Source organism: Balearica regulorum, chromosome Z (assembly GCF_011004875.1).
Source record: "Balearica regulorum gibbericeps isolate bBalReg1 chromosome Z, bBalReg1.pri, whole genome shotgun sequence".
NCBI classification, from domain to species: domain Eukaryota; kingdom Metazoa; phylum Chordata; class Aves; order Gruiformes; family Gruidae; genus Balearica; species Balearica regulorum.
In genome coordinates, this window is record NC_046220.1 from 34,828,290 (window position 1) to 34,850,527 (window position 22,238).

The window sequence follows — 22,238 nt, forward strand, 5'->3', positions numbered from 1 at the left end:
TTTGACTAGGTTTGCTCTGAGGATTTGAGGTGGACTGTTTTCTTCCAAAAGTTTTGTCAAAAGGCCAGGGAGTCCTCAGTTTGAAAAAAAACAACTGTCAAATGTAGTCTTGATGATGGGTTGAAAGAGACAATTTCTAGGACTGTTGTTTGGGGTTTTTTGGCAAAAGCATTCTTTTCTTTTGAAGGATGCCATGGCATGGTATGTGATGGAAAAAGGGCCTGGTGTCTCCAGGCTGAAACCTTACAATAGGAGGACTTGGCTTTAATTCTCAACCCTGCCACTGCCTTCCTGCCTCTTCTGTGCTTCTTTTTATAACGTCAGGATTAACAATACTGTGCAGAGCTGTTATGAAGATGTTGCAATGAATACACTCTTCCAGTATTTGGAAATAGCAGTAGTAAAAGAGTTCACAGGAACAGAGTGGGTAGTAGCGTGCTGCTTCTGCTATTGGCTTTCCGAAATGGGTATAGCCTGTCCACAGGCTTTAGGCACACTCTAGGTTCAGTGTTTTAAGGACTGCTTAGAAGCTGATCCTTTCCTAACTTGAGAATTTGGTTTCCTGATGTGCTGGTTTGGGCTGGGATAGAGTTAATTTTCTTCATAGTAGCTGGTATGGGTCTGTGTTTTGGATTTGTGTTGGAAAGAGTGTTGATAACACAGGGATGTTTTCGTTACTGCTGAGCAGTGCTTACACAGAGCCAGGGCCTTTTCTGCTTCTCACACCACCTCATGAGTGAGTAGCTGGGGGTGCACAAGGAGTTGCTTCTCACACCCCCCCAACTGACCAAAGGGACCAAAGGTCAACAAGGCCAAGTACAAGGTCCTGCATGTGGGTCAGCGCAGTCCCAAGCACAACTACAAGCTGGGTGGGGAATGGATTGAGATCAGCCCTGAGGAGAAGGACTTGGGGGTATTGATTGATGAGAAGCTCAACATGAGCCGGTAGTGTGCGCTTGCAGCCCAGAAAGCCAACTGTGTCCTGGGCTGCATCAGAAGAGGTGTGACCAGCAGGTCGAGGGAGGTGATCCTGCACCTCTACTCTGCTCTTGTAGAGACCCCCACCTGGAGTACTGTGTCCAGCTCTGGGGTGCCGAGTACAAGAAAGACATGGAGCTGTTGGAGCGAGTCCAGAGGAGGGCCACGAAGCTGATCAGAGGGCTGGAGCACCTCTGCTGTGAGGACAGGCTGAGAGAGCTGGGATTGTTCAGCCTGGAGAAGAGAAGGCTCCAGGGAGATCTAATTGCGGCTTACCAGTACCTGAAAGGGGGCCTACAGGAAAGATGGTGAGGGACTGTTTATCAGGGAGTGTAGTGACAGGACAAGGGGTAATGGGTTTAAGCTGAAGGAGGGTCGATTTAGATTAGATGTTAGGAAGAAATTATTTACTGTGAGGGTGGTGAGGCATTGGAACAGGTTGCCCAGAGAGGTTGTGGATGCCCCATCCTTGGAAGTGTTCAAGGCCAGGTTGGATGGGGCTTTGGGCAACGTGGTCTAGTGGAAGGTGTTCCTGCCCATGGCAGTGGGGTTGGAACTAGATGATCTTTGAGGTGCCTTCCAACCCAAACCATTCTATGGTTCTATGACATTCCATACCATATGACATCATGCTCAGCATATAAAGGTGGGGGAAGAAGGAGGAAGGGGGGACGTTCAGAGCGATGGCGTTTGTCTTCCCAAGTAACTGTTACGTGTGATGGAGCCCTGCTTTCCTGGAGATGGCTGAACACCTGCCTGCCCATGGGAAGTGGTGAATGAATTCCTTGTTTTGCTTTGCTTGCACATGTGGCTTTTGCTTTACCCATTCACCTGTCTTTATCTCAATCCATGACGTGTCTCGCTTTCACTTTTCTGATTCTCTCCCCCATCCCACCGTGGGGGAAGTGAACGAATGGTTGCGTGGTGCTTAGCTGTCAGCTGGGGTTAAACCATGGCACATGAGTGGTAACAAGCCATTTCAGTAGCCTTTTAGAGAGGTGGAAGTGGGATTGCTACTGCAAAGCAAGCTGAGGAGACGTATGAGGTAGTCTGAGCTTTGAGTGAAGGTGGATTTAGCCCCCCAGTAAGTTTAGATTTTTCATATGTGGTGAAGCTATGTTAATAAAATAGATTTCAAATGGTTTTTTTTTTCAGGAGCTAAGAATGTCTTTTTGGAATGGTGAAAAATTGAAAATGTGCATCAAGATTAGGTGTGCTTTTGTGGATAGGTACAAAATCTGTTCTGTAAGCAACAACCAAATAATTGCCTAAGAGAAAAGGAAATACCAGGATACTTGCTTACTCTTTCCACTATTCAGTTAATGTGTCTGTTAACCTTAGGTGATGCTGCTCTTGTGATGTTTTCTATTCTAAAAAATATTTTCACGTTAAATGATTTAGTGAAGGGGGATTTTGTTAATTTATGTTGGTTTAATTTTAGCACTGATTTTGTTAGGATTGACAGTGACCCAGCTGTACCATGTATGATTGTATTTTGCCTCTTAATAGATCTCTGTTCCTCTAGCAGGAATTAGATTGTCATGTTTGAGAAGATTATCTTCTAAAACATAATTACTTTAGAGCATAGTGCTGCACCAGAGTGACTGTCTACATACTTCGGGGGGAGAAAGGCAGGTGATGTATCAGGATTTCTCTATTTTCAGGGCTCTGATCAGTGTAAATTGAATTAGCTTGGAGAATGGCCCAGTATTTCACACTTCTGTCACCAATGGACATGCTGAAAAATAGCAGGAGGGTGCATGCTGTCAGATTAGGGGGAGGTCTGGCAGATGCTACTGTATGGCCTGAACCTAATGTTCCCGAGTGCTTTGTCTCCCATGGTTAAATGAGTGACGTTGTGTCATGTAACTTTTAGTTCAAGCCTATGTGCCGTGTTGTTGGGTTTGTGCTTAGTGCAGGGAGTGATGCCCAGTGACTTGCTGGTGGTGTAGCGCATGCAAAGCTGGAAGGAGGAGTATCTGACAGTGTGTGCTGAGTACCAGCTTGATAAATCACTGCAGAAATTACCTGAGAAGTAACTTGGAAGTGCTTCTGAAATTTCTGTATGTATTACTATAGGCTTCTTGCAGTGTGAAGGCAGAACATACCCTTTGCTTCTGGATGTGATGTTTACCAGATATGTAATATATGTTGGCTGAAGTAGATTTTGGAAAGTGCTAAGTGGATTAGAAGAACAAGTCCTATTAGTCTCAATGGGATTTGGACTCCTACGTCCTCTGTCTGCATCTGAAAATCTTTGCTCATTAGGGCTGTCTGGGATAGACCAAAATCTGCATAGTACTGGATTTTGTAGGAGCTATTTAAAGCACCCTTGTTCCTTTCAGTGACAGAGTTTGTAAGAGGATGTTGGGTCTGAATCTCCTCACAGTTACTTTGCCTGTGTTGTGGCAGTCCCATCATCAGTGGCGCTGCAGAAAGAGCTGTGAACAAGTTATTTTTCCAGCTGTTAGGAAAGTGCAGTGTATCTGCTCAGATTTCGGGGAGTGAGAAGACTTTTTGCTTCTTGTTGTTTGGCTTTGCTCTCAGCTGTGTTGCTATGTAACAAGGATGCAAAGGAAAAACATCAGCATGCTTTTTGGCCTAGAGCAGAGGGTCATGACTTGCTTTCCAAGTGCTTTGCTGAGTATCTTTTCCATGGATTACGCTTATAGCAGAGACAGCAGGATAGACAAAGACAGGTGCAAACAAACATCTTCCTGTGATCCTGGGTATTTGGTTGGTTTTTTGTTTGTTTGTTTTTCTTTTTGAAAAGATTGTCTTGGTGTAATTCAGATCAAGGGAAATTTGAACATTTTGCACATACTGTTCACATGTTCTGTTAGGATGTAGCATCGTCCTTACATGAAAAAAAACAGGAGGGACCCTGAATTGGAGAAGACAAGCCATGGCCTTGTGTTCTGCAGCTTAAATGGTCCTTCAGCACAGTCCTGGTAGCTTATGCTTATTCTTTCTCCCCACTGGATTGTTCATAGCCCCAGACCAAGGAATCATATTTTCTCAGCTATGGTTTTTAATGTTGCAAATGGATGGGAAAGGGTTTCTTTTTCCATTAGAATTTTCCAGACTATGGAAAGATACCTCTCTTTTGAATTGCAGTGTATGGCTGTAAGCTCAATTTTATGAGAATATGAGACCTAGAAGGACTTTGACTTAGCTGAAAATCCTTTTGATAGCTCCAAAATGACTTATTTTTAAATTGTTATCCCATTATATCTGTTTGTAAAAGTTAAAGTTTGTCTTAGAGGTACTGACTCCCAATGATTTGAATTGGGCTGAAAGAGGCACAGGATTTTTGAAATGCAGTCTCTTTATGTACAGAAGCTTAATCATAGGTTGACTTTGGAGAACCAGTTTTGAAAAACCTCACTATGACTTTCAGAAAGCTGGCTAGATATACCTTGTGCTGACTTCCTGGGCTTGTGCTGCAACACTAATAGCTTTGATTTCCTTCTGCCCAACATTTCCCATAGCACCTGCTTGCTTGCTATCTTGGCGGTCATGAAAAGATCCAGCTGTTGCATGTAAATTTCTTCTGGGCTTTCAAGTCATTGGTTATATGAAGCAGTAGGGAAAGACTTGGTCTGAAAGTCAGTACTGAGGTTTATCATCTACACTGAAATAAGATTTCTGGATATCTTTGGAAGTTGCAAGCAATTTTGGGGAGAATTTGAGGTCTGTGTAAATGCTATGGCACGGAATCCTTTTCTGTCTCTTTTTATCTCCCATAATTATGTGAACTTTTATGATTCAGGGAAAGGTAAGACCTGCTGGTACCATTCCAGTCAAGCGGAACATGCACATGTGCTAAGACTAGGCATACTGCAACACCTTGGCAGCAAATCCCATCTGCTGCCAAGATTTAAACTTGGTTTTTGCTTCTGCTCTGCAGCCTCTGCTGCGGGTCCTCCCCACCAGGAACCTTGCCCCCTGCAGCCTGCTGATTGCTGCTGACAGTGTCAAGCTTCTGGCCACTGAGCTTCTTGTATGTGGGAGCTGGCTTTGTGGCAGCATGGCAAATTGTGAGCAAACTGCTGGTTACTGCTATTCCTTCTGCTGTTCAGCCTGCTGACCAGATTCCATGCAGCATGGCAATACTGGTATCCAGGCGCTTGCATGGTGCACACATTCTCATCTTGCTTTTTAGCTCTCTCAGTGAAAACCTCAGGCAGCCTCTGCTAGGAATGCAGCTTCAGACGCTGCTGATGTTGCTGCAGTTGTAGCTTTTTATGTGGGTGCATCTAAGTGTAAGCAGCTGCTGTTCTGCCTCAGCAGCATTAGGACTGGCTGTCAGTGCTGGGTGCATTGCCTAAGTCTCAGAGGGAAGGTGAATGCGCTATATCCATCTCTGTTGGAGCCGTCCTGTGCTAGGGAGCAGCCTCAGCTGCTCTGTACAACTGCTCTGAAATTGTATTCAGACTTCCCTCAGTGGTACACATTTGTGTGCAAGTGGGATATGTGTGTGCATGTGAGCGTGCTAAGGTGAAGCCGCAGTATGATGGGAGGTGAGATGAGTGAAGAGTATCTGAGAAAGACAGAGTCAAGAGGCAGGGTTTGGCAGAGAGATAATTTAACAGGAAGGATTGGAGTACAGGCAAATCATAACTTTTCGTGTGAGACTTTTTTTTTTTTTTTCCTCTGCCATAAAGACTTGTGGATGGGACCCATGTGTGGGAGAGACCAATGCAGTCCCTTTGGCTGCAGTCATACTTTCAGAAACCTTTTCTGGTTGCTAGAAATACAGAACCTGTTCGTCTCTGCTGTACGAACAAATTGAGTGGCCTGTGAGCTCTGTGGATATGCATGAATGGTTTCTGTTCAGTAACTAAATTAACAGCTAATTTAACGACACTTGGTATGTTAAGTAGGTTTATAAACAAACTGATTTATTTAATTAATTTAATAGAATTGAAATTGAAGGACCAATTAACTGCCTGCAGTTGGCAGTTATTAAAATTCCTGGCTGAGCTGGTTTGCAGATCGCTTCTGTGGGTACTGAGCTCATATGATGTGGATGAGTTTATTGTTATCAGGTGTCATAATCCAGAGAAAATGCTAACCACCACTATGTAGACAGTCTCCAAGATGAAATTATTCTGTCACGTAACAAACAGAAACATTTCTGATCTTCTGTGTTTGCTGAGTTTAACGAATTTACCAGGGAAAGTATGCTTTTCCATAGCCTGTCTTCTCAGAAATTAATCTCTGGGAGGATTGTCTTATTATGTTGGACACTGACTTTCTCTCTGCATACATTTATTTTCCCCATACTTGATGGCTCTTAATTATTGTGTGTACAATATTCTGTTTTTAGCTAATTTCAGTTTTGTGTTACAGCAGCATCTGGAACTTTTTAAATAGGGAGACACAAATATACAAAAAAGACTAGAGATCTGAGCAACCTGTCAGTCAATACAACTGTTGGCTTCACTTCAGTGCTCAGTTTTCCAGTGCTGGAAAGATCCAATATTTTGGTATCACTTGAAACATGAAAGTTCTAGGCAAAGTAGCTAGGTCTGGAAGATGGGGAATGTTGCAGAGATAACTGGGAAATTAAGGCAACAAACTTTTTAAAAAGAGAAAATCCTCATGTATTATGTCAGTTCAAAATGGAGACAACTTGAACAATTCAGTTGATACCATAGTAGTAAATGCCACTTTGAGGCACCTTGCTTGGTTTTTGCCTGTACTTTCTAATACAGTTTATAAAAACAGAGCTTACTTCCTTTTTGCCCTCGATTGGCTGGACACAGGTAATACCTAGTATTTTACTTACATTACTGTCTGAAATGAGCCATTTTTTGAGCGTCCTTTCCTTAAGAGTATAGCCTGAGGAGGATGGTAATCAGATGATGGTTTAGGTGTCAAAGGCTGAAAAACTACATGTGTGTTCCAACACAGAAATGTACAGTAGAAAACATCAGCAGGCTACATCAAGGCGTCCCCTATGTACTGGGTCCTAAAGACAGGAGACAGCCAGGCTATCAGGGAAACCACCTGAGTGGCTCACAGGGAGTTACAATGTGTGGTGGGAGGAGGACCAGGTGTGCTCTGCATCCAGGCTCCGCTGAGCACACTCAGCCTTTCCTAACAGCAGTGTGTCTCTCTCCAGCTATTTTTTCCTTACCTGAAGAAGCAGTTACTGTAGCGTGTGAGCATTTGGTTATGACAGCTAAAAAGACTTGCTGAAGCTATGGAAACCTAATTAATCTACATGTCCCAAAGCAGAAGAAATACACCAAAATGATGCCTGGGAAATGAGGCTAATGGTGTCTTAAATCCAGTGGTGGAGACTGTAGCACAGTTTAGTAGCACAGGGTGGTACATGCACTCTAGCTAAAGTCTGTGTTTGGAATGAGTTGCTATATGGAAAGAGGAGCAGCAAATGTTTTGGGAGCTCTGTCCTGAACAGCTGTAGCAGTGTATCTGAGATCATGATATTTCACATCTGCAGAGGAAGAGGAGGACCTTTGCAATTAGAAGTGTTAGTGCCAGCAGCCAGCCCGTGGTCCAAGTTTCTGGTAGTTCCTGGTGAGCTGTTTCAGCAGGCTTGGTGCATCTGTCTGGTCACCCTTTGTGAAAAGGGAACCTGATGGTACCATTTGGGCTGTTTGGAGCTTTTTTTCCCCTCTACAGTGTGTGCTTTCTGCAAAGGCTGCTTTTGTGTGTTAGCTGTAGTGCTTGCCAACACCTTTGAAAGGCACCCCATTCTCCATTACAGGGTTTTTAAAGAACAGGACTGAGGATGAAGGCCCTCATGACCAAAACAGAGGTATTTTCTTGTGTCAGCAGTTAGGAATTTAAAAGCTTAAAAAACTTTACAGAAGCAGACCTGGGACTTCGCTTCTACTGCCCCCTTCATCCCACCTCGCATGGCCTGTAAATGTCTAGCTGCCACTCAAAACCATGGAAAAGTTTCAGAGGACTTTCTAGGTTCAACAAAAACAGTTATTGCTGCCGCTGATGCTTTGTTGCTTATGTTCACTTCCAAATGAAGAAAATAGACTGTACAGATTTGTGGTCATTTAAATCCAGCACTTTTTATTTGGCTTGTTAAACAAAGAATCTGCTTCTAGGGTAGATAAAGCCATGCTGTCTAATGAGTGTGATAAGAAAATGGAGTGGGCAGAAGCAAGAAGTGTTTCAAAATGGATTTTCTGGTGGCCTGATTTTTTGAGAACTCTGTCCCAGCAGGTCTGCACTGGTGCACAGTCCCTTGTGATGCAGAAATACTCATTGCAGCATTTTTCAGCAGGGGAGCAAAAGCTGTGGAGGTAGAAAAGGAAAAGAAAAAGAAAGAAGCTCTTGAGAGAACAGCTTTGGAGTATCTGAGGATGGTGGAAGGGCTGAAGCAAGCAAATTTTTTTAGTTAAAAAACAGTGCTGTTATGGACCATCAGGAAGATAATAGAACTGATGTTGGTTTAGCCAGCAAGTTATTGATGAGGGGAGCGTGAAAGGATACCTGGTAAAACTAACCATTTCAAAACCAGCAGGACCAGATGACACACAGCCAAGGCTTCTAAAGGAACTAACACAGGATACCATGAACTGATAAGCCAGGCTTTTTGAACATCCATGGAGAACAAGTGAGATCCAAGAAAACTGGACTAGGTATATGTAGTAATAGTGTTTAACAAGATAAAAGCATGTCCTTGAAAATTGTTAGGCAGAAAGTTTGAATTAAAACCATTTTGAAATGTAACAAAAGGTCAAACATGGCAGCACTTATATCAAACAGTGTTTTTCAGCTATTTTAAACTGAAATTGCATTAGCCCTTTCTGGTAGTGGAGAATTGCAGGCCATCTTGTGCAGTGCTATTGCAAAGAGTCTATCAGCAGAGAAAAAATATGCTAGGCTTAAAGTGTTAATTATTTTTATTTCATGATTGCTTGGGTCTGGTTTTTGATGACTGCTTTTAAAATGTGCAGTCATTTCATGGACTGTCATCTGATGTCCTTGGATGACTGGTCTGTCTGACCACATTTTAAATAAACACTGAGCTGCACCAAATACATCCTTGACACAATGTACTGAGGGTTGACCCAGTGGATTTTGAGTATTATGAGGTCATTCAAGATAAAAGATTGTCCTGACAAAACTTTGATGGCTTCTGGAGCGGAATTACGTGATCGCTGAGTAAACTGAAAACATGGGGCTGGATTAACTAGACCATAAGTAAAATTGTCTGTATATTCCTTCCTGGATGCAAAATAAAGATGCTAATAATATTTTTTTTTTTAAGGGCCAGTACAGAGGGGTTATACAGTCCCACCAGAGTCTGGATATCTATAGCAGACAGACTTAGAAGGGAATTACGATTTGGATTTACATTTATTTGGTTATCTTTCTTGCAAAAAGAGAACTTGGAGAAGTCTCGTGTCCCAGAGCTGGGATGGCTTGTCACTGTCCATAACCAAGGACAGGGAATGAGGGAGTTGTCAGCGCATACAGCCTTCAAGTTTTGTTTTACTTGGTTTGAAATATTTAGTAACGTGTATACAACTGGACATACTAGCTGTGAGCCTGGTGTATGACTCAGGTTTGCACCTCTTAACCAGTGGTGCTGCTATTTTTATGTTTGTAAACTCACATTCTCCTGATGTGCGCATGATACAAGCTGGAGACTTGACAGGTAGCAGTGCTGTCTGCTTCATCTGAAAGGTCGCCTGGAAGGGATTGTACAAGGAGGTTGCAGTAGAGACTGCAAAGGATTGGGGTTCTGGGTTTGGTACTAAGCTTTGATGCTGACCAGAGGACATACCAAGAGAGTGAATTGTCTCCCTTGGCTCTCACTCTCACCATTTAAGGATGGATGTGGAAGCACTTCCTTCCTCAACGCTTCATGTCACCTGGCAGAGCATCAATACTGTCATGTTAGAAGAAGCTGATACATCAGCATTGCAACTTGAATTTCATACTGAAACATGGACACCTATTGCCCTTGAGTCTGGGAGGTATGGACAGCCTGATTATAAAAAGCAAATGTGATAGCAGTTGGCATGTGAGGTTGAGCACTGAGCATGTGACCATCAGGAATGGATCCTACCCTTCTCCTCCCCACCTTCGGAGCAGTAGAAAACTGGGAGCATTGAATTGAGTGTGTTCTGGGTGTGCTTGTCAGGTCTGCAGCCCACCAAGGGCACTTTCACTGGTTCTGGAACCTATTTGGGTACTCACACAATCATGCCAGCAGGTCATGCACAAACAAGCAGAAGGGAAAGACTTAAGTCTAGAAAAGGGGGCTTTGAATGGTAAAAGACACAAATTTATGTAGAACTCAGGTTTGTGTAGTAGGAAGAGGGGCTTCAGCCAATGTATCAGAACGAGCTCAATGTGCTCATATACTGTGAAATCCTATTTTTGAGTGCAAGAGGAAGAATAGAAACAATGAAGTCAGACGCTAGCAAGAGTGTTATACTTAATTTGCAGCACTGCTCAGCTGGAAGACTGTAGCTGGTTAGGACTGAATTTTTTGGATAGTAGTGTGCGTGCACATGTCAAAAGGCTTTAATGTCCTCTATCCTTGGAATTCACATGTGTACCCACAGTACTTTATAGATCTCCACTGAGCTCACAGAGATCACAGTGGGGTTGATGTGCAAAACTTTCAGGGACTTCTGAAACCTCTTGGGAAACTTAAATTCCCTTTTTGCATGAATTCCAAATTGCTCAGCAGGCTCTGGATGTTTGACCCCATTTCATTTTTTTTAGATTTATACAAGAGTTTGAAATGCTGTTCTGAGGGATGGTGATTTCACTCCTTGTTTAATCTGTGAGAAACAGATGTTCTTCTATGTAAGGCACCCTAACGAAATGTTTGTTTGGTGAGAATTTACTTTTCAGCACCAAGTGTGTTTAACCACATAGTAAGTATGATATGTTCCGAACAGGAAATCTCTATTGTCCTGGTAGGTTTGTGTTTAGTTGTATTTAATCATGAACGGTGCAGAGCCTGGAAAACTGGCATCACTAAGAGCAACTCATGTCTCATATTGGACCCTGATATTGATGAATGTTTTTGGATGAGCATTCTTAGGGCAATGTCTGGAAAGATTCCTACACCAGCAGGGCTCTTGTGGACTTTTCTTCCATCCAAGCTGAAATATTTCTGAGTCTGAAAAAATTAGAGAAGAGGTAATACTGACATTCCCTATCTTCAGTGAGCTCCCTGTACTGCTTGTGTGTAAGGAGGCAAAAAACCCAAAAGTTGAGCTCGAGTAAAAAAGCAAGCTGATGCCCCCAGGAAGGGAGTAGCTACTAGAAATGAAGGGGAGGTTTAGAGCTAGGGTCACTTTGAAGGGCAGATGAGCACCAATTTGGAAGCAGAATCCTGATAGGGTGTGGTGGAAAAACACACCAACATCAGGATGCATTGTGTATTGTGGCATGCTGGTGTGTGTAGTCTTGGAGAAGGGCGGGCTTGAGCTGCCATTGAGCTGTGACATGAGCTGGTCCAGTGGGGTCCGTTGCTGTTAATGCCTGTGGCAAAAGAGTGTTGCTTCCCTATTTGGGGGTCACACATTGCAGGGTAGCAAATGCCAGATGTCCTATTTGAAGGAGGCAACTTTGTCTCATAATCATTTCTAGTTAGAAAGGTTAGAGATGAAGACTGATCAGAAATACCAACAGGGCTGAATTTTTCCCAAGGTGATAAAATGAGGAATTTGTAGGAGTTCATGAATTCTAAGAGATTGTTTCTTCTGTCTGTTGGATTTTGACACGTTTCTCAATGCCAATTTTATTTTCCTTTTATGTGAGTTTGGGGGTAGCATTTTAATCCTTTCATGTAAAAGAGTATTTTTAAAAAAACTGTAGGAACTTTATGGGGGGGGAATACGTAGTGTATTTGAAGGGATGGGTGGCAATAATTGTTGTTATCAATTCTGTGTCACAATCCAGAGCGAGGTAATCTCTGAACTCTTTTATCCTTTATCCAGTGTCACAACACTGCATAGACACATGGCTTGTGGACCTGCATCTCAGATTTTATCTGAAGAGACACGAGCATAAGGATCTTCAGTAGATGTTGCCTGACATAGAGAAGATGCACATTAGTAACGTTGTGTAACTGTAATGAGGCAGGAGGGAGGGATCCTTCTGCAGAATTTTGGGGTGGATAATAGTAATGAAACTTAACCCAAGACTGCATGTGGTGTGTTGTCATTCAAATTTAAGTTTTCAGACTAGACTTTTTGGAGTGCAAGCCTCATGCCTGTGCTGTACAGGCATTCTTGAGGGTTTGTTGTCCAAAAATAAAAGGAACTAAGTCACTTGTGAGTCCCTGCGAAAGATCCTGTTAATCTGAAAATACAGCTTGTCAGAATTTACCCAGCTTGGGGACAGTGCACAGTTCAGCCACTTGAATTTTGTTGCCCATAGTACCTGCTTATTGTTTTGTTTCTGTCACAGTTGTACAGTATTGTTTGTCTGTTATTTCCAAAACTGGATTTGGAGAATGATGATTCACATCCTATTATGCCTTTAAAAATCCTCTGCACAATTCTGAGTACACCAGAGCTTTTTGCTTTGGTGCTGAAAGTTACAGACCTTAAGCCAATATTTTCTTGCATTTCTCTATACGTGGAGTTGCTGGTTGAGTTGGTACCAGCTGCACTGCAGCTTTTCCACAAAACTTCTGAAAAAGCACTGCCCTACCTAGCCCAGGAAAAGTACCCAGGTGTTCCCTTCCAAGGCCGAAGTATAACATGCCCATGAGATAAATCTTGCCATGCTTTGTTCTTGTTTTACCACCACATTTCATCACACCCTAGAACCTTCCTGCTTATCTTAGGTCATTTTAATCTTGACAGTCAGACTTTTGTAATCCTGGTGACTTTCTGAAAATGATGAGCTCTTGGCAGACACCTCCGCTTTTCTCAGGGGTCCTTGAGCAAATGTTTATCCGGTTCACTTACCCTGACAGAGAGTATGTGTGACCATGTGCTGAAACTGCTGTGGGGAGGGTGACCTGCCCTGGCCTTTAACAAAATTATTTGACTATCTAGGGCTCAAAAGGGCTAAAGAAGACTGGGTTAGCTCATTGTCAGGACTGCTGTCTGCCCTCCTCACTGACATGATTAAGAAATCTCTGATCAGTTTGTCTGAAGGATATGAGTTCAGGGATAGTCCATGACTTTCTTGCCTGACAAAATCTTTAGATAGTTTTTCTGTGATGCTTTTTGTTCCAATCCATTCCAAGTGGCAGAGTTGGTAGATGCCTGTTACAAAGCTACTGCAATCCAATTTGAGCTAACATCCTTCTGAATTCATACTTTGAACTACAGTTACTTTTTGGTAATTTAAAATCTTTTTTTAAAAGGTAGTCAGCAGGACAAGGAAAATAATAAAGGCCTATTACACAGCAAATAAGTCTTGAGGTGAGCAGGGGAAATAAGAATCCTTTCTTCTGGCTTTGAGTGCATTGAAACTGGCACAGAAGTCCACAGGTTAAAATCTTCCATACTTTGAGAGCAATAGCTTACCTGATCTGTGAGATTTCTTGCAAATCAGTTGAACTTAGACAGTCACTTAAAATTCCTGAGGGGTCCTTGTTGGCATGCAGCAATCCCTTTCAAGAACAAAACTGAAAGACAAAAACAAAACAAAACCCACAAATATTTCTAACAATAAACAACCTATTTTTCAGAAGTGCCAAACGCCCAGCAGTTCCCTGATTGCATTGGCAGCAGGTGGGTTTTCATGGGTCTGAAAATTAGAGTATTTTAGATTTTTCCACAAAGGCAGCTTGGTGTGTTGGCTAAAGTGGGACCACTGGTCATGTCCTAATGTGGACAGCCAAGGAGGTGAGGGGAGGTGCCATCTGGCAGTGGAGCCAGCTGGCTCATTCCAAGAAAATCCTCTCAGGGCATTCACACAGCACAGCTGGTGGCTTGTAAATTCCCACCCTACCTTAGGGTACGCTAATTTTTCTGTGTGGCTGAGCTCACAGTTACTATGAAGAGCACTGTGTTAGGCCCGTGTTTCACTATGTGAAAATTTTGTCAGCTATTCCTCTTGGAAGGCTTTTGCACTGGGAACTTCCAGCCTCTGATCTGCCTGAAACTAGCTAGGGACCATTTCAGCAGTTCTGTTTGAGGTTTTTCTTGGCAAGTCTACCACTAAAATAAACTTTCCCTTTCACCCCTGTACCTTGAAAAGGTCGTCTTGCTCTGCTGTGCTCCATTTGGAAGTCAGAAGCTTCTCTTATAGAAGCTCTGAGTTGCTTTTGACATAAACACTGGTTCAAAGTTGTTGTTCTGTTTGGAACAGCAGCCAGAGTCCTGGCCTAATTGTTCTGTTGAGTGGAAAAATGTTTTATCAATGCTGAGTGTTTTATATGGAACATGCTTTCCCAGCTGGCAGAACTTCAAGAAAATCCAAAGTATCTTGTTGCATGGTTACCAGAAGGCATATGATAACTGTCTGAGCTTGTTCATCACATTGCAAGGCTAGATTGTTTATTAACTTTATAGCGTTGATTTGCTCATGCTTACATGAATTATGCAAGTAATACACATTGATTTTACAAAAAGAGGGGGAACCAGTCAAGCCAATGAGAAGTTTATTTTCTGAATTATTCCATTCCACCAAAAAAGGTGCACAAGAACCGGTGAAAGTTCTTTCAAACTTCAGTAGTCTGTATTTCTAAGACATCCTACTTCTAGCAATCTTCCAAACTGCTGCCAAATTTAGTCCTAAGCTATGCATCGACTGTGCTAGAGAGAACAAGTGAAAAAATAATCAATGCAGACAAGAGGGGACCTGTAAGACCTTTTCTTTCATATAGCAGCACTTCAAAGAGCATCTGTGGTTGAGTGAGGGGGGGGGGGGGGGGAAAAAAAGGAGGCCAAATCCCAGGTCATCAATACCAAGTTTGTTTAGTTTCGTTGATGGTGTTTTAGGAAGATAAAAAGTACTGCTAAATGTTGTCCTTGCAGATGTGGAGATAGGTTGGGCTTTGGCTGTGTTATTAGCTTACTCCTTACAGTGGCAGACACAGTGATATCTTCATCATTCCTACATTTCTGCAGTTTGGAAAGCCAAATTGTTCCGTTCTAAGGGAATTTTCCTGCCAAGTTGTTTAAAAGTTTGTGGTTTGTTTTTTTTTTTTAAAGTGTTTGCTTTGTTAACCTCAGTATTTTAGTTTTGCTTCCATTAAATTTAAGAGTACCCAGTGGAAAAGAAGGAAGAGGAGATGGACTAAAGCAACTCCTATTTTAGTAGAGGGGTGCTTTTTTAAAAAAAAAAAAACAACACACAAAACAAACAAACAAATTGCAGATGTTGAATTTTAAAAGTATAGCCAGTCTCAGCCCAAGGAACCCTAGTTTCAGATTTTTCGCTTTACAACTCTGTTATTCTTTTAAAATGATTTTGAGATGGCTGTGTTAAGTGTCTTGTAAAATACATAATTATGCAAAAGAAAGAAACCCTTACTACTAGCACACTGTTTAGACAGTCCTGTAAATTGGAAAGTGGGCATACCCAAAGAGAAATATGGATTGCTAGTAATTCTTTTGCGTTTGGTTAATTGTTCCCAAGTCTGATCTTGACCTGAGTTTATGAGCTACGTGGCAATGCTAATCCAAAACAAGCTGGACATTACTAAATGAAGAAATGCTGAGTAGGAGACAGGCAGGAGTTCTATGTGTAATATGTTGAAAGTCCATATTTTTGCTTTGAACTTTGGTTCAAGACTGTAGAAACCTGAAAACTAGGGCTAGTCCCTAGTTCTGTTTGATGAGGTAAAAATGTATCTGATAAAGGTTTGATTTGTGGAGGTTTTAAAAACAAACTTTGATAATGTTTGCAAAATCCTTAACAAAGATAGAATTTAAAAAAAAATCACCCTTTTCTACTAACATGCAAACATGCATCACCAGTTCATTTCCAGCACAGAGAGAAAATTTTCTGCACAAGGATGAACTTTAGAAAAGCTTGAGGCATTCCTGCAACATGAGGAGGAATCCCAGTGAGCTGGGGTTAGATGGAGAGCTCTCAGGGACCAGGTGCAGCAGCAGGTTCCCAGCCTCACTTTAGCCCTATAGAAAGATGGGAGTAAGTCTCTGCAAGGTTGTGGAGGTGTCCAGCTGTGAACTGCAAGCTCACCTGTGAAATGGGAACAATCTGTTCCAGTGTAGGTCTTATTCCACGTTCAGCACATAGTGGGGTGTTTATTTCTTCTGCTGTCAGTGGAAACATAAAAGGCTGTAAATTAGTGTAAGTTACTCAGACAAAAAGCTTTGTATTAATGCAGTCTGTTACAAGTAAATGAGTTGCATTTCTTCTAGCAGTGCTGTATGCAGTGTTCCTCTGATTCAGCATTATCTACCATCCTCCTTCATCAAGAGGAGGATGATAAATTCTTTCATTGCTTCAGAAATGCCTGATAAATTACTGGAAGTCCTTTGTTTTTATAGCTCATAGTTGGAGAAGGATTGGCTTGTATATTCCCATATAAATCTCAGATAACAACCAAAAACTTCAGAGTGTCTTTTTGTTCAGTACTGGAAAGACACACTGCAAGAATCTGGCACCAGATGTGTCAGGTTGAGTTTGTTGCCAACAGACCAAAGACCAAATTCTTAGCTGCCATTACCTCTGCCAGCATCTGTGCATCTGAATTGAGACAAACAGAGTATCATCTAAGTGCCTTGGATGATTGTACTAGAGAAGAGGTGCTCCCTCTGCTTGCCATGTTGGCTTTTGAGAACAAAAGCCATAAATACAACCAAGCCCACGGGAAATGTGTAGCTTATAGGTAACTTAGAATGATTCGCATTTCCTTTTGTTTCCGTGACTTGTTGTACTGTTTGTGTCTTGTCCTCTGGCTGAGTCCCCCAAATAATCTGTGTCTTCTAGTCACCTGAATCCAATTTTTCTCACAAAAGTGGTCCACGTTTGGGAAGCTGATTAATTTTTCTCTCTTCTTTACAAAAGCTTGTTGCAGGGGCCACAGGGAGCATCTCATCTGGTGCAACAGCCCCGCGAGTGACTTAGGCTCCTCTGAAGGCTGCAAATGGTGGGTTAAATCTCCTATTGGTATCCTCAGCCCCTGCCAAAATCAGACGTCTCCTGCCTGTTCCTGGAGGCTGGTGTTTGCAGGGCTGTCCTCATGGCAGGTGCGTTCAGGTTTCCAGGCTCTGAGAATACCAGTCCCATCTTTATGCCTTGAAGGCAGCTGAGGCACAGGCACCAGACATCTAAGGAGCTGTGTCGCATTGGAGCGAGGAATCCCACTTTCTTCTCAGCACTTGGCCTGCTGGACCATTACCATGACAAAGGAGGATTATTGACTTTCACAGTCACGATGCCTTTGATTTGAGGCTTGCTTTGATTTGGGGCAGTAGTGTTCACTGGCCTAGAGAAGCAATGATCTCCTTCAGGTGAAGAGCAAGGAGAGAAACACGCTTTAGAGAAGGAGGAAGAAGAGGGAAAGAATTGGCTGAAGAGGCTGAATGGAAGCCCTAATGGATGCAGTTAGTCTCTGGGAAGGATGCAAAAGTAAGCCATGATTCCTTAAGACAATTAAAAGCAAATTGTCTGGCTGAGCGATCCCAGAGCAAGGAAGATGCTCCCCCAGACTATAATTCAAGGGGCTGAATGGACCTCAAAAACCGAGAGCGGAGAGAAAAAAAAACAGAAGATGAGGCAAAAGATGGAACAGATGTGAGCGCTTTTGTTGTGAAGACTTGGAGGCTAGCGGGATGGCGATAGGCTAATTTGAGGCGCATAATGCCAGGTTCCTTTCATATGCAGAATAGCACTTTGATCCAATGTGGATGAAAGTGCTGAAAAGTGGAGTGGATGGTGGGGGTCTTTTGTCTTTGACAAAAAAGGCATCTGCCGGGCTCTAACCCCCTTTTCCCCACCCCCTTAGCCTAGCAGGCCACTCCAACAATGCTAGCAAAGGGGCCAAGTGTCTCCTGACAGCTGAAGAAATCTCCAGGAGGAGAATGAGGCTTGCAGCAATATGTATACCAGAGAGCTTAATCGATTTTTTCCACAGTACAAAAAGGGGGAGGGTTGGGGGAAGACAGAGAGATCACAGTGGAAATGGGAGGTGGGAGGAAAAAAATCCCTTTCTAATAAACTTGTTACTTTTGTTCTCCAAATACATCTTTTCAGGAGATGCTTTGATGCTAGTATGAATACACTTAATGGAGCAGAGTAGAGTAGAGTTGCTGGAGGGGGAGGTGTGAAGAAAGGAAGAATAGTTTTGCCAGGAGGATGAATGTGGAGTGATTTCTGTGGATTCCAACACAGATTCCAACTGTGTAGTTGTTCAGTAGGGGTGCCATGATCCCTCTCCAGCGGATGCCACCATTCTGTTCAGACCAGCTGATGTGGAGACTATTTTTGGCAATAGCATCTCCTGCTCTCCAGCTGTGCAAAGACTGGTGACACAAGTTACTGTAACTTGTTAAGGAGGACTAATTGTCAAAGACATTGATGCTCTTTTGATTTCTGTCCATTTGTTGTATCTTGACTTTTCTTGCTCCCAATGCTTGGGCTGTAGTTGAGAATGGTGCAGTGGGACTTGGGCTGCTGCTGCTGTCATCAAAGCAGCTCAGACCACCTCTGTCCCTCACAACGCCAAGGTGAAAGTCCCCTCTGTGGGTGGGCTTCAGGTGGTTCTTGTGTCACTTCTATCTCAGGTGCTATGTGCAGTGATAGGATGCAGGTTTAGATCCAAATGGGGAAAGACGTTGCTCATGGGGAAGTCTGACCTGGCTGGGAACAGTCCTCTGTAGTCCTCCATGCCAAAGAAAAACAGCCCATGCAGCACCATGCAAACTCACCAACTGGGCTGTGAGGTCCATGGCAGCCTGCTGGATGCTCCCTCCCCAGGCAGTCATGGTCAGGATGGGGTGTAGGAGCCTTGGGCAGTGAGCTTGGACGCTTTGTTCTTTGAGCTGAAATATGAACCACCTCATTGTGAAAGGTCTTTTGTGCTTCATCAGCTGGGCAGGCAAGGCCCTCAGCTGCTGCTATCCTGAGATTTCTTCATGAGTCCCAGTATCAACTCTCCCACCTCCACACCAGACAGATGTACTCTTAGCAAAGACCAGAGGACTGCCAAAGCTGCCTCACCACAAGAACTTTGTGTCATGCTAGCAGTTAGAGATGTGAAGGGGGCAGGGGGGATGTGAGTTGCCTCTATACCTGTGTAAACTAGTGTGATAATCCTCCATAAATGCAGGTAGAAAATGTGCTCTTGAGGCAGATTTATTTAGCTGTTTGCAGTTTACTGTGTGCTAGTTTCTTATGGCCAGTGGGTGGGCATGAGGAAGGAAGATGCCTGTGTGGCTCAACCTGGCTGCTAGTATCCAGGCCAAGCCTGTTTGGAGGAGAGACTGAATCTGTTTCACCTGAAGCACACTGCAAGGCAGGAGGGAAGAGATGTGTATGGAGCAGAAGGTAGCACGCAGAGCAAGCGACAGCAGGAATGCAAGCTGTGGGAGTACAGTGGAGAGAGGAAGATTTGCTTTGTTCTCATGACTCGCCCAGCAGGCTGGTGTTTTCTCCACAGAAGCTGGTTACCCTCCACTGGTTTGTGTTCAGATGAAAATCAAACAGTAAAGATTGCAAAGCCTCTTTGATGTACTTACCCTGCACTGAGGGAGAGCTACCTGACCAGCTCAGGAGACTGTCACAGGTCTTATTCCTGCTCTGTGGACAGGGACTGTCTGGTCATTGTTTCAAAGGCTGCAGAGTCTAGAAAGGGACATATTGCTTTAATGGTACATTGTCCAAGCGGAAGCTGCTGTGGTAGTTAAATAACTTACAAAATAAGCCATTCCCATGGAAGTGCTTTTGGCTGGACTGACTGTTACATATGAGTTTTTCCTGGCATGACCTAGCAGGTCCTGGCTGTAGAAACCCTGCATTTTCAGCATCGATTTGGCTCGTCTCACAGTGAATCTTGTCTGGTCATTAACATCCATTAGGGATTCTCTCTGTGGGAAGTGAAGCCAAACAAATGAAAAATGATGGTTTCGCAGTGCAATAAACCCTAGCCTGCATGGAAGCTTTTGTTCAGACATAAAGTGCTTTCAATTAGTTTTTGTTTAATTTACTTCCAAATTAAACAGAGGTCCTTTGCAAGATGGCCACTGGTTAGTTTAATGTAACTTTCCTGAGTGTTTACTTGCAGGTATTCTTTTAATCAGGTGCAGTTTGTACCAACAAAGTGAATTCTTGCACTTTTTAAAAACATGAGATAGGATTGAATGTTGGTATTCATGAACACCCTTCCAGAACTAAGATATATGCTTTCATATTTGTTTAAATACACAGTGGTTTGGATCCAGATGGGCAGCTCTAGCCATAGTGGGAACAGTGTGATTTCAAGCTTGGTGGGACCTGCACCTTTCTGTAGGAGATGGATTGTTGTGGTGGGAGAGGGCAAATTGCACCTGTTTGTTCCCACATCTGCCCTGCCCTGTAATCCCAAGATTTAGTTCACATAATCTCAGTAAATTAAGTGTATGCTTATTTATGTGTGAGTTTCATGGTGTTGGCAAATACCTCCAGCTCCAGAGTGCTTTTGATGGTGTTTGAGGCAAACATCAGGCTGCGGAGAGTCACCAGAGCTTGGAAAATAAGCCTCCCAAGAGTCACTTTTGAAATGTGTTTCAAGACCTCAGCAATATCTTTCATCTTACTTCCTTTAGAAATTAAAAAAAAAATAATAAGCCAGAAGGTAGTAGGAAAGCTTGTTGCAGTTGTCTAGTCTTGGTGTGCAAACCAGAGGCAGCTCAAGTAAGCGCTGTGATAGGAGAGATAGCAGTGTTTTATTTGCCATACGCTGATGGAGAGTTGCTGTCTGCACGGGTGAGTAGCCAGTTCCATGCTCCACCAGTGTGCCCACTGGTGTCCCATGCTGCCTGGGCAGTTTCTGTCCGAAGTCCTTACTTGGCTCCCTGCTTTTCCAGGGCTCGGTGGGTGCCCGCTGCAGCAGCTGGAGCAGTGAGGGAGAGGTATAGAGGTGCTGCATCATCTGCTTGGCTCCAAAGGCCCTTGTCAAGTGTTGCTCCAAACTGCTCTCTTGTGCCTTTTAAGTGGTGGTCATCATCATGGGGTGTGCATTGCCCCAGGTGGGAGGCAGCTGGAGCTGCAGCTCTCTCTGGGTCAGGCCCTGAGGCTACTGCCCTGGGAGAGCCATGCTGTGCTGGAGGGGGGGAAGCAGCAACACCTGGAGGAGACCTCTGCTGATCTTCTTCCTTTCCGGTCAGGTCAAGGGAGAGGTTCCCTGGGGGTAGGAGCTGTGACAGCCACGCTGGTTCAGCTTGAGAGGAAGGGAATGGGAGTGTTTGCATTCCAGGTGAAAGCTGAGGAGGAGGAGGGAGCATGGGCAGCTGCAGCCCCCGTTGCCTGCAGAGACAGTCAGCCTGGGGAGAGTGTGGGGCTGCTGCCCTCAGACTTTGCCTGTGGGGAGGGTGGCTGCCTGAGTCCCCCTGCAGCTGCCATACTTCTTCAGCCTGCTCCAGAGAGCCATTCCTGCCTGAAATAAACGGGGTGTGTGGGAGAAGGAGGCACGGAGCAGGAAACGATAATGTTAATGTTCCTTGTGGATGAGGAAGAAAGGGCAAACAAGGAGAAGCCATGCTTAATTTAGGTAGATGGCTGAGGAGCTGTGGGGATAGGGGGACATCAGTCCCTAGGGTTCTATGTGGTCAGGCAAACTGTTGTCTAGGGGAGTAATATTGCTCCCATTTCAGTCTCCCCGTTGTATCTTCTGTTTAATGATGTCATGGGTGAAACCTCCTGGAGTGACTTGTTGAAAGTCAGTTCCCTACAAGCAGGCCCATGGGACCCGACCTGTGAGTATCTGCAGACCTGGAATCGGGGCGGGTTGGCGACACGTGGACTGGCGTGCTCGGAGCAGGAGCAGCTTCAGAGAGCCCTCGGCAGGCAGCTGTATGTCTGTGACCTTCCCAAGGGGCGAGACGAGAACTCACCAGGAACTCTGTCTTTTCCTCCCTCTCCCCCTCCCTCAGGTGGTCTTTGCTTTGAATCAGACTCTCTTGCAGCAGGAGAGCCTCCGAGCAGGCAGTTTCCAGATCCCCTATACGACAGAAGACCTTATCAAGCATTACAACTGTGGGGACCTCAGCTCCATCATCTTCAACCATGACACTTCTCAAGTGAGTCTTGCCACTGCAGCCCTTGTACTACGCACATGTCACCATAGTGCTAACCCCTGTCTCGCTCACGCTCATCTCTCCTCAGGCAGG

At 43.9% G+C, this 22,238-nt stretch overlaps 1 protein-coding gene and 1 long non-coding RNA gene across 2 annotated transcripts in view; both read left to right on the forward strand.

Annotated features, from left to right (window-relative positions):
* LOC142599464 (uncharacterized) overlaps positions 1-22,238 on the forward strand; it is a 393,830-nt gene that overhangs the window by 179,424 nt on the left and 192,168 nt on the right. The gene's annotated exons all lie outside the window — the stretch shown is intronic.
* The window catches only part of LOC104643038 (metalloprotease TIKI1), an 80,088-nt gene that overhangs the window by 32,677 nt on the left and 25,173 nt on the right, over positions 1-22,238 (forward strand). The window contains exon 3 of the mRNA XM_075740191.1: positions 22,002-22,148. Coding sequence (XP_075596306.1) covers positions 22,002-22,148 — 147 coding nt within the window. The remainder of the gene's footprint in view (positions 1-22,001; positions 22,149-22,238) is intronic.